At 38.8% G+C, this 12,812-nt stretch overlaps 1 protein-coding gene across 5 annotated transcripts in view; it reads left to right on the top strand.

Moving 5' to 3' along the window:
- The window catches only part of PARN (poly(A)-specific ribonuclease), a 161,261-nt gene that overhangs the window by 25,889 nt on the left and 122,560 nt on the right, over window positions 1-12,812 (top strand). For all 5 annotated transcript variants that reach the window (XM_036992122.2, XM_036992124.2, XM_036992121.2 and 2 more), the window contains 3 exons: window positions 9,929-9,972; window positions 11,101-11,143; window positions 11,826-11,901. In XM_036992122.2, coding sequence (XP_036848017.1) covers window positions 9,929-9,972; window positions 11,101-11,143; window positions 11,826-11,901 — 163 coding nt within the window. The remainder of the gene's footprint in view (window positions 1-9,928; window positions 9,973-11,100; window positions 11,144-11,825; window positions 11,902-12,812) is intronic.

The following is a 12,812-nucleotide window of genomic DNA, read 5'->3' as shown; positions in this document are numbered from 1 at the left end:
TATAACCTTCTGATGTGTGGCTCTGTTCACATCACTGAGCCTGCTCAAAATTCTGAACTAATCCCACATTCTTTGTTTTCTATAGAGTTGATTCTTTTTAGCTTGCATATTAAGCTTTCTGTGATCTAATCCAACCTTCTGTAGTCCGCTTGCTTGTTACTCTCTTTATTTCCAGCTAGACTGGCTCGTGTGTTGCCTGGGAAGTGCTTTGTGTTTTTGCATAACTGTGGTGTTGATATGTAATTCTCCAGCTTGAATTTGCTTTAGCTTTTCTCAATGTCTGTTGTACAACTTTACCTATTGCACCAAGGTGCAGCTCATGCCTCTTCCATGAGGTTTTCCCTGCTTCTGCTTTGCCCAGGAGGTGATCTTTCTTTCTTTCAACTCCCACCGAATCGTGTACCTCTTAGGGTGCATATATTTTGTTTCTACAGCCTACCTGCTTCTCCTGCTGTGTGATTAACTCCTTGGATAAGGAGTGTGACCTTTTTATTATCTTTGTCTTAATGCCTAGCGTAGTGCTTCTTCTGCAAGCACTTAATAAATGGTACCTTGGATAATTCTGGTTTTGAATCAGATTTTAGTAGAAAGAGCATGTGATTTGTTGCAGAATAGGAGGTGGGTTAGGATAAATGGTTTCATCCCTTGCTTTATTATTGATGTGACCTGAATAAATTACTTCTTTGTGTTCTGTCATTGTCGTAGAAAATGTTTTCTTCCATCTACCTTTGGAAGAAGTGATGAAAATAGGTGAGAAAACATATTTAAAATGATAGAATTGGTAGGCTGGAAGATGGCAGCATGAATAGGGCAGCAGAAATCTCCTCCCAAAACCATATATATATTTTTGAAAATACAACAAATAAAACTATGCCTAACAGTGAGACCAGAGGATACAGTACAATAGCCAGGCTACATCTACATCTGTGATATTGCAGCCTCTCACGAAACGGGTAAGATACAAGCTGTGGCCCCGCAAGGCCCAAGCGCTCCCCTGACCCCAGCTTCCTAGTGGGAGGAGAGGAGTCAGAGCAGGGAGGGAGTGGGAGCACAGGACTGCTAAATACCCAGCCCTAGTCATCTGCACTGGGAGCGCAGACACACATTGCATGGTGTGCAGGATGTCAGGGAAACAGAAAAGTAAAATCTGCAAGCAGGTCCCCGCAGCCAGTGCCCCTGGGACAAAAGAAAAGCGAGTGCTTTTTGAAAGTCTTAAAGGGACAGGGGCCTCACAGCTGGACAGAATCATCCCAGCACACTCAGCCCAGCAGCTGGGAATCCCAGGGAACTCCAGGCACCTCAGCCCCCTGGGAGGCAATGCAGCCCTGAAACCCCTCATGGCGATAAGCAGCCTGCCGTTCATTCCCCATCCTGGGTGGCCCTGGCAGAGCAGCCTGGGAGCGGCCACACCCACAGCAGCCACTCAGAGCCTCCTCCCAGTGCACAGCCCCCAAGGCCAGACCTGGGACTGTTGCCAGCGCACAGCTGGCCGGGCAGGGCGCGAAGGGGCACTGTTCTTTCCCCTGGCACCACTGCCTCTCCCCACAGGGCTCTGGGCTGCCCCGAGGGCTGCTCCCAGAGTGCGGATAACTGGCACAGACAGTGGAGAAGGGCAGGGCGACCAGCAAGCAGGAAAGGACTTTGTTCTCCCAGCTGACACATGCGCTGCCTGCCTACAACTATGACTACCTCTATCGCCATGAAAAGGCAGAAGAATTTGGTCCAGTCCAGAATCATCCAGACAACCCCTGAGACAGGCCGTAGAGAGAGAGATTTAACCAATCTTCCTGAAAAAGAATTCAAAATAAAGGTCATAACCATGATGATGGACCTGCAGAGAAATATGCAAGAGCTAAAGGATCTAGTTGGAGGAGAGAATACAGAAATAAAACAATCTCTGGATGGACTTAAGAGCAGACTGGATGAGGTGGAAGAGGTCATTAATGCAATAGAAATCAGAGAAAAGAAATACAGAGAAGTTGAGGCAGAGAGAGATAAAAGGATATCCAGGAATGAAAGAATATTAAGAGAACTGTGTGACCAATCCAAATGGAACAATATCCACATTATAGGGGTACCAGAAAACAAGAGAGAAAGAAAGGGATAGAAAGTGTCTTTGAAGAAATAATTGCTGAAAAATTCCCCAAAATAGGGAAGGAAATAGTCTCTCAGACCATGGAAGCACACAGATCTCCCAACACAGGGGACCCAAGGAGGACAACACCACGACATATAATAATTAAAATGGCAAAGATCAAAGACAAAGACAGAGTATTAAAGGCAGCCAGAGAGAGAAAAGAGGTCACCTACAAAGGAAAACCCATCAGGCTATCATCAGACTTCTCAACAGAAACCTTACAGGCCAGAAGAGAATGGCATGATATATTTAATGCAATGAAACAGAAGGGCCTTGAACCAAGGATACTGTATCCAGCATGATTATCATTTAAATATGAAGGAGGGATTAAACAATTCCCAGACAAGCAGAAGTTGAGGGAATTTGCCTCTAGAGCCTTAGGAGTGCTCTAGATGGAAGCACTCCTAAGGCTAAATAGATATCACCAGAGAAAATAAAATCACAGTGAAGAAAGTAGACCAACCAAATACGAACTAAAGGCAAAAAATAAATCAGCTATGCACAAAAGCAGTCAAAGGAAACATAAGAGTACAGATTAAAACACCTAACATATAAAGAATGGAGGAGGAGGAATAAGAAGGGAGAAAAATAAAGAATCATCAGACTGGGTTTATAATAGTTTAATAAGTGAATTAAGCTAGACGATTAGATAGTAAAGAAGCTACCCTTGAACCTTTGGTAACCACAAATCTAAAGCCTGCAATGACAATAAGTACATATCTTTCAATAATTACCCTAAATGTAAATGAACTGAATATACCAATCAAAAAACACAGAGTAATAGAACAGATAAAAAAGCAAGATCCATCTATATGCTGCTAACAAGAGACTCACCTCAAACCCAAAGACACACACAGACTAAAAGTCAAGGGATGGAAAAAGATATTTCATGCAAACAATAGGGAGAAAAAGCAGGTGTTGCAGTACTTGTATCAGACAAAATAGACATCAAAACAAAGAAAGTAACAAGAGATAAAGAAGGACATTACATGATGATAAAGGGCTCAGTCCAACAAGAGGATATAACCATTCTAAATATATATGCACCCAATCAATACAGGAGCACCAACATATGTGAAAGAAGTACTAACAGAATTAAATGAGGAAATAAAGTGCAATGCATTCGTTCTAGGAGCCTTCAATACAGCACTCACTTCAAAGGACAGATCCACCAGACAGAAAATAAGTAAGGACACAGAGGCACTGAACAACACACTGAAACAGATGGACCTAATAGACATCTACAGAACCCTATACCAAAAAGCAGCAGGATACACATTCTTCTCAAGTGCACATGGAACATTTTCCAGAATAGGCCACATACTAGGCCACAAAATGAGCCTCAGTAAATTAAAAAAGATTGAAATTCTACCAACCAACTTCTCAGACCACAAAGGTATAAAACTAGAAATAAATTGTACAAAGAAAACAAAAAGGCTCACAAACACATGGAGGCTTAACAACATGCTTCTAAATAATCAATGGATCAATGACCAAATTAAAACAGAGATCAAGCAATATATGGACACAAATGACAACAACAGCACAAAGCCCTAACTTCAGTGGGATGCAGCAAAAGCAGTTCTAAGGGGAAAGTATATAGCAATCCAGGCATACTTAAAGAAGGAAGAACAATCTCAAATGAATAGTCTAACGTCACAATTATCGAAATTGGAAAAAGAAGAACAAATGAGGCCCAAAGTCAGCAGAAGGAGGGACATAAAAATCAGAAAAGAAATAAATAAAATTGAGAAAAATAAAACAAAAAAAAATCAATGAAACCAGAGCTGGTTCTTTGAGAAAATAAACAAAATAGATAAGCCCCCAGCCAGACTTATTCAGAGAAAAAGAGAATCTACGCACATAAACAGAATCAGAAATGAGAAAGGAAAAATCACAACAGACCCCACAGAAATGCAAAGAATCATTAGAGAATACTATGAGAATCTATATGCTAACATGCTGGAAAACCTAGAAGAAATGTACAACTTCTAGAAAAATACAACCTTCCAAGACTAACCAAGGAAGAAACAGAGAAAATCTTAACACCAATTAACAGCAATGAAATTGAATCAGTAATCAAAAAACTACCCAAGATCAAAACCCCCTGGCCAGATGGATATACTGCTGAATTATATCAGACATATAGAGAAGACATAATACCCTTCTCCTTTAAGTTTTCCAAAAAATAGAAGAGGAGGGAATATTTCTAAACTCATTGTATGATGCCAGCATCAATCTAATACCAAAACCAGGCAAAGACCCCACCAAAAAAGAAAATTACAGACCAATATCCCTGGTGAACATAGATGCAAAAAATACTCAACAAAATATTAGCAAACCAAATTCAAAAATACATCAAGAGGATCATACACCATGATCAAGTGGGATTCATCCCAGGGATGCAAGGATGGTACAACATTCGAAAATCCATTAACATGACCCACCACATCAACAAAAAGGACAAAAACTGCATGATCATCTCCATAGATACTGAAAAAGCATTTGACAAAATTCAACATCCATTCATGATAAAAACTCTCAACAAAATGGGTATAGAGGGCAAGTACCTGAATATAATAAAGGCCATATATGACAGACCTACAGCCAACATCATGCTTAACAGTGAGAAGCTGAAAGCCTTTCCTCTAAGATTGGGAACAAGATGTTATTCAACATAGTACTGGAGGTCCTAGCCACAGCAATCAGACAAAACAAAGAAATACAAAGCATCCAGATTGGTAAAGAAGAAGTGAAACTGTCACTTTTTGCAGATGATATGATATTGTACATAAAAAACCCTAAAGACTCCATTCTAAAACTATTAGAACTAATATCAGAGTTCAGCAAAATTGCAGGATACAAAGTTAATACACAGAAATCTGTTGCTTTCCTATACGCTAATGATGAACCAGCAGAAAGAGAAATCAGGAAAACAATTCCATTAACAATTACATCAAAAAGAATAAAATACCTAGGAATAAACCTAACCAAGGAAGTGAAAGATCTATACCCTGAAAACTATAAGACACTCTTAGGACAAAGTAAAGAGGGCACTAACAAATGGAAACTCATCCCATGCTCTTGGCTAGGAAGAATTAATATTGTCAAAATGGCCATCCTGCCTATGGCATTCTTCAGATTCAATGCAATGCCTATCAAAATACCAACAGCATTCTTCAACTAACTAAACAAATAGTTTTAAAATTCATATGGAGCCACCAAAGACCCCTAATAGCCAAAGCAATCCTGAGAAGGAAGAATAAAGCAGGGGGCATCTCACATCCCAACTTCAAGCTCTACTACAAAGCCACAGTAATCAAGACAATTTGGTACAGGCACAAGAACAGACCCACAGACCAGTGGAATAGGATAGAGTCCAGATATTAACCAACCATATATAGTCAATTAATATATGATAAAGGAGCCATGGATACACAATGGGGAAATGACAGCCTCTTCAACAGCTGGTGTTGGCAAAACTGTACAGCTACATGTAATAGCATGAAACTGGATCATTGTCTAACCCCATACACAAAAGTAAATTCGAAATGGATCCAAGACTTGAATGTAAGTCATGAAACCATAAAACTCTTAGAAAAAAACATAGGCAAAAATCTCTTGGACATAAACATGAGCAACTTCTTCATGAACATATCTCCCTGGGAAACAAAAACAAAAATGAACAAGTGGGACTATATCAAGCTGAAGAGGCATCCTACTGTATGGGAGAGTATATTCATAAATGACAGATCTGATAAAGGGTTGACATCCAAAATGTATAAAGAGCTCATGTACCTCAACAAACAAAAAGCAAATAACCCAATTAAAAAATGGGCAGAGGAGCTGAACAGACACTTCTCCAAAGAAGAAATTCAGATAGCCAACAGACACATGAAAAGATGCTCCACATCGCCAGTCATCAGGGAAATGCAAATTAAAACCACAATGATGTATCACCTCACACCAGTAAGGACTGCTACCATCCAAAAGACAAACAATAACAAATGTTGGTGAGGTTGTAGAGAAAGGGGAACCCTCCTACACTTCTGGTGGGAATGTAAACTAGTTCAGCCATTGTGGAAAACTGTATGGAGGTTCCTCAAAAAACTCAAAATAGAAATGCCATTTGACCAAGGAATTCCACTCTTAGGAATTTACGCTAAGAATGCAGCAGCCCGGTTTGAAAAAGACATATGCACCCCTGTGTTTATCACAGCAGTATTTACAATAGCCAAGAAATGGAAGCAACCTATGTTTTCCTCAGTAGATGAATGGATTAAGAAGAGAGGTACATACACACAATGGAATATTATCCAGCCGTAAGAAGAAAACAAATCCTACCATTTGCAACAACATGGATGGCGCTAGCGGGTATTATGCTCAGTGAAATAAGCCAGGCAGAGAAAGACAAGTATCAAATGATTTCACTCATCTGTGGGGTATAACAACAAAGAAAAAACTGAAGGAACAAAACAGCAGACTCACAGAACCCAAGAATGGATTCACAGTTACCAAAGGGAAAGGGACTAGGGCGGATGGGTGGGAAGGGAGGGATAAGTAGGGGGAAAAAAGAAAGGGGTCATTACCATTAGCATGTAGAATGTGCAAGGGTGGGGGCACAAGGAGGGCTGTGCAACAAAGAGAAGACAAGTAGTGATTCTACAGCATCTTATTACGCTGATGGATAGTGACTGCAATGCGTATGGGGGGGGAACTTGGTGATGGGAGGAGTCTAGTAAACATAATGTTTGTCATGTAATTGTAGATTAATGATACCAAAAAAAAAAAAAGGGGAAAAACAACAGACACACAGAACCGAAGAATGGACTAACAATTATCAAAGAGAAAGGGACTGGGGAGGATGGGTGAGAAGGGAGGGAGAAGTGGGGGAGGGGAAGAAAGGGGGCATTATGATTAGCACGTATAATTAGGGGGCAGCACAGGGAGGGCTGTGCAACACAGAGAAGACAAGTAGTGACTCTATAGCATCTTACTACACTGATGGACAGAGATTGTAATCAGATATGTTGCGGGGACTTGGTGATGGGAGGAGTCTAGTAACCATGTTACTCATGTAATTGTAGATTAATGATATCAAAATATAAGTGAATGAATGAATGAATGAATAAATGAATGAATGAATGAATGAATAAATAAATAAAATATGATAGAATTTTTATATGGACCATTACCAAATTTTGCTTTTAAAAATACACTGAAGAATCTGTATTTTGGTGCTACCTTTTATGGAGGTGTCTCTTTTTAAGAATCTTTGGTACTTCAGCATGACCTTTAAAAAGCATTGTTCTAGAACTCTGCTACATGCTGGCCCTGGAAATAGCCATAATTGTAATTTTTTTCTTGCCTGTGTGGCTTTGTGATGGTATTGAGAGATTACAGACAGTCATTACTGCATTTGTGCTTAACTTAGCATTGAATCCACTTATTCATGTAGTGTCCATTAATTTTACGATAGCTGTTGAAGCACCTATTTCAGACTAGCTAAATATAGTCTGTATTTACAGGCTTGAAAAGCTAATTGAAAATGGCTATTTCCTCTGAAGCATGAATAATGTTGAAGTGAAGTGTAGTTCAGGAGTACAACTACTCAGTCCAGCATGGCAATTATGTATGTAAATCTAATGCAGAATTAGAGCAATTTTATTTCAGCTTTAGACTTTCTGATCAAAATAAAGTTGGGAAATGAATTGTCTAATTTAGGCACTTGCTATTGGTGCCACTTTAGCAATTTTCTGAGTAGGTAAAGCAGGAATTGTGTGTATTGTCAAGTCTGCTTTAGTGGCCATTTTAACTTAACGTTTCAATGGTATGCTCAGTAAAAGTAAACCTAGTTTATAGTATGTCCATTTCTTGGATGAACCATTTTATTTAAATATCTCTACTAGTCTCATGAATTTATGTAATAGAGCTATTATTACTCAGTTTTCTATATTAATAGAAACCTTCTTTTCCTTCTCTTTCAGCCATAAAATGCTTAAAATTTGTCTATTTTGATTATGCAAAGGTTTTTTATCAGGTCATGTGATTCCTAATGAGTAAGGAAATTATGAGGATTTTTAAAAAGTAATTATTAACTAGAAGTAGGTCTGGCAAAATAGCTTGAAGGCCTTTGTGAAGTATCACTGTTTGTTTGAACTTGAAATAATTTATGCATGTTTTTTTATTATTATTTTATTTTGATATCATTAATGTACAGTTACTTGAACAACATTATGGTTAGTAGACTCCCCCATTATCAAGTCCCCCCCACATACCCCATTACAGTCACTGTACATCAGTGTAGTAAAATGCTATAGAATCAATCCTTGTCTTCTCTGTATATACTGCCTTCCCCATGTCCCCACCCACTACATTATGTGTACTAATCATAATGCCCCGTTTTCCCCCTTATCTTTCCCTTCCCACCCATCCTCCCCAGTCCCTTTCCCTTTGGTAACTGTTAGTCCATTCTTGGATTCTGTGATTCTGCTGCTGTTTTGTTCCTTCAGTTTTTTCTTTGTTGTTATACTCCACAGATGAGTGAAATCATTTGATACTTGTCTTTCTCCACCTGGCTTATTTCACTGTGCACAGTACCCTCTAGCGCCATCCATGTTGTTGCAAATGGTAGGGTTTGTTTTCTTCTTATGGCTGGATAATATTCCATTGTGTATATGTACCACATCTTCTTTATCCATTCATCTACTGCTGGACACATAGGTTGCTTCCATTTCTTGGCTATTGTAAATAGTGCTGTAATAAACATAGGGGTGCGTATGTCTTTTTCAAACTGGGCTGCTGCATTCTTAGGGTAAATTCCTAGAAGTGGGATTCCTGGGTCAAATGGTATTTCTATTTTGAGTTTTTTGAGGAACCTCCATACTGCTTTCCACCATGGTTGAACTAGTTTACATTCCCACCAGCAGTGTAGGAGGGTTCCTATTTCTCCACAACCTTGCCATCATTTGTTGTTGTTTGTCTTTGGATGGTAGCAGTCCTTACTGGTGTGAGGTGATACATCATTGTGGTTTTAATTTGCATTTCCCTGATGATTAGCCATGTGGAGCATCTTTTCATGTGTCTGTTGGCCATCTGAATTTCTTGAGAATGGTCTGTTCAGCTCCTCTGCCCATTTTTTAATTGGATTATTTGCTTTTTGTTTGTTGAGGTGTGTGAGCTCTTTATATATTTTGGATGTCAACGCTTTATCGGATCTGTCATTTATGAATATATTCTCCCATACCGTAGGATGTCTTTTTGTTCTACTGATGGTATCCTTTGTCGTACAGAAGTTTTTAAATTTGATATAGTCCCACTTGTTCATTTCATGAAGAAGTTGCTCCTGTTTATGTCCAAGAGATTTTTGCCTATGTTTTTTTCTAAGAGTTTTATGGTTTCATGACTTACATTCAGGTCTTTGATCCATTTTGAGTTTACTTTTGTGTATGGGGTTAGACAATGATCCAGTTTCATTCTCTTACATGTTGCTGTCTAGTTTTGCCAACACCAGCCGTTGAAGAGGCTGTCATTTCCCCATTGTATATCCATGGCTCCTTTATCGTGTATTAATTGACCGTATATGCTTGGATTTATACCTGGACTCTAGTCTGTTCCACTGGTCTATGGGTCTGTTCTTGTGCCAGTACCAAATTGTCTTGATTACTGTGGCTTTGTAGTAGAGCTTGAAGTCAGGGAGTATAATTCCCCCTGCTTTATTCTTCCTATGCATTTTTTTAATACTGTGAGTGTTTCCATAGAACTGTAACAAGTGATTCTCTTGTCTTTTAGGACTTAAATGAGTTTAAGGAGATGACAACATGTGTTTTCCCCAGGTAAGCTTTCTCTGAGAATTTGTCTTTCATTTAAAAGTCATTATACTGTATGTAATACAAATAGCCAAATAGTGATGTATTAAAACCATTCAATCATGATTATAATCCAGTTGCTATAAACTGGGAAATGATTTAATAGCTCCAGCTTTGTGATGGTTTGCTTTTATAATTGATGAGTAGTTTTATTAATCCATTAAAAAATGAGAATTTGAACTATGAGTGAAAATGGACAGCAACTCCTTTTTCCTCACCCCATGTTCTGTGGTCTGAAGAACTGGAGACATGTTCTTGAGTTCGCTCTTGTCTGTTGTCTATCTGTATCTGGATGGACCTTGTCCCAGCAGAGTGTCCAGTTGAAAGGGTTCTATAGTCAGTCATGCACAGTCTGGTCAGAGATCTTTTTCCTTACCTTGAGGTTGGTGCCTTTACCTGTTATTGTTTGCTACATTTGATGCTGTGTGTAAGTTCTGTCATATGTCACATGTCTGATCACATGTCAGCTGTGTGAAGCGTGCAGAGTGAGGGTCTGTTTGAAGAGGGATAGGCACGGTACCAGAGCAGATGCTTTTCCAGCCAGGCCATTTCTGCCCTGTGATCTACAGGGCTCAACATTTATGTGAAAGGAAGAAAGGTTTTCTTATTAGTGTCTCTTTTTTTTCTTCCAGTCTCCGAAACAGAATAGTAAGAAATAACAGCATAAAACTATCAGATGCAGATTTTGACCCTCCAAGAATGTATATTGTACAAATCTGGGTAGTGGCAGTAGATGGTTAACAGCTTGGGAATGTCAGGCCTGCGGCAGTATTTGAACACTGTGAAAACATACAAGGATATCTGCCTCACCCTTGAGGTCAGTGGAGCCCACACCCTTTCAGGGTCCCAGCATATCTAGAACGTGTGCTCTGAGTGTGGTGGAGTGCAGACCCTCCGCAGCCTCTTGAAGGGTCCCACGTGAGGGGACCGAGTTCCCAGTCTAACACAGCAGAGATGCAAGTGCTAGGTCAAAACGGCTAACTCCCCTGTCGGCCTGCAGAACAGTAGGACTATTCATTTGAGTAAAATACGTTTCAAACATTGATATACATTTTGTTTATCTAATTATCTTATTAAAAATTCTTTTGTTTTTAGACTCTTGGATACTAAATTGATGGCCAGCACACAGCCTTTTAAGGTATTTAAAAAATTTGAACTATCACTGCTAAGCTATATTTTGAAATTTTCTGAATTGCATTTGAAGAACATAATTCTAGTCCATTTTATTGTCATTTTCAAATATATATTAAAAAAACAAGTTGGAAAAACTAGAAATAAATGTGTCAAAATGGGAATAGCAGTTGTCTTTGGGTGGTAGAATTATTTTCTCTTTTATTTTTGAATGCACATTTTTATATTAAAATATGTAACATTTTTGAATAGTTTGCACATGCATACACTTCTTCATTTCTTTATTTTCTGTAATATATTTTGCATATATTTTCTAATTAAGAAAATTCAGGTAAAAGTATAATCATTTGCTACTTTGTGAAGTGACTTTATATAACTGAGTGAAATGAACGCCGGGACAGTGTAGCTTTCTGGCCAGAGGTCTAGACATTTAACACATCCCTAAAAACCTTTCATAGGGCTAAACTTCCCATATGGTGAAAATTAAACTAATTTATCTTTTATGTTGAGTAAATGGTGACTCCTATATTTCTGTAAAGAACACAAGGGGGCAGTACTGGATGCTGGATGCTGCCCCCCACCCCGCATTTTTTTTTTTTTTTTTTTGGTCCTGACATACAGTGAATTTCTTTGATATATACTGTACAGAGATGACGAAGGCTTACAATTTTCTGCTTACTATTTTGCAGGATATCATTAACAACACATCCCTTGCAGAATTGGAAAAGCGTTTAAAAGAGACACCTTTCAACCCTCCTAAAGTTGGTAAGAATGTCAAATGGTCCTGAAAACTCCCAGTCTTGGGGATATATTAATGTATACTATGGAAAAAAAGAGAAACTGCTCTAGAAGTGATACTGCACATTGACCAATTTGACTTACTTAACCTGCTCAGGCTCTGGGTTGAATTACTGTTTTCTGAATAAAGATGGTTTTCTGATCCTACATCTGTGTTCTTGTTAATGTTGTTGGGAGCCAGTTCATTGAGAGGTTTAGCAATTAAACCTTCAGGGCTTTTATATCCTAGTGCATGGAATTCTTTCAAACTTGATGTGTTCTTCTTTTCTATGGTGTATTGTTTAAGCAGAAACAAAGAGTTGGTGATTAATTGCCAGGGCTAGAATGAAAATAGGGTTTTTTGTCTCAGAAAAGCCCAAGAACTGGGTTTATCCATGAGGAAAGAGAGTCTCCATTCTCATCTCCTTCAGAGGTGACATAGGAGTGAAACAGCAGCGGTGAGAAAAACCAGGAGTAGGAGGAATGTTTTTCAGGGATGGAGATGTTGCCATGTCTGGTCAAGGCCTCTGCCTGGGTAGAACTTGTCAGTTGTTACCTCCTTGGTTCCCTTTGGCTGAATTGTACTGCTGATACTTTACTTAGCATCCACTTAGCCTGCAAACTTCTAAAGACATTGCTAATAAGGCTGGTTTAGAAATTGACAACAGAAGTTACGAAAGTAGCCAAGATTACAGTTATTTGCTAACCCTTCTGGGTAATAGTCCAAAAATAAGGAAATTAAAAGGGGCGTGGGGGACCTAGACCTTTTCTATAACAGTATAATGGAAGTAATTGATTTTGGAAATACATGTTTCTGCATGTAGTAGAGTAGAGGATATTACTTAGCTATCATGTTAAAGGACTTAATTTTTTAAGTTTATAGTCTTAATATTTAATAT

The sequence above is a fragment of the Manis javanica genome, chromosome 10, assembly GCF_040802235.1.
Source record: "Manis javanica isolate MJ-LG chromosome 10, MJ_LKY, whole genome shotgun sequence".
Lineage (NCBI taxonomy): Eukaryota > Metazoa > Chordata > Mammalia > Pholidota > Manidae > Manis > Manis javanica.
This window is presented reverse-complemented; position numbering and strand designations above follow the sequence as displayed.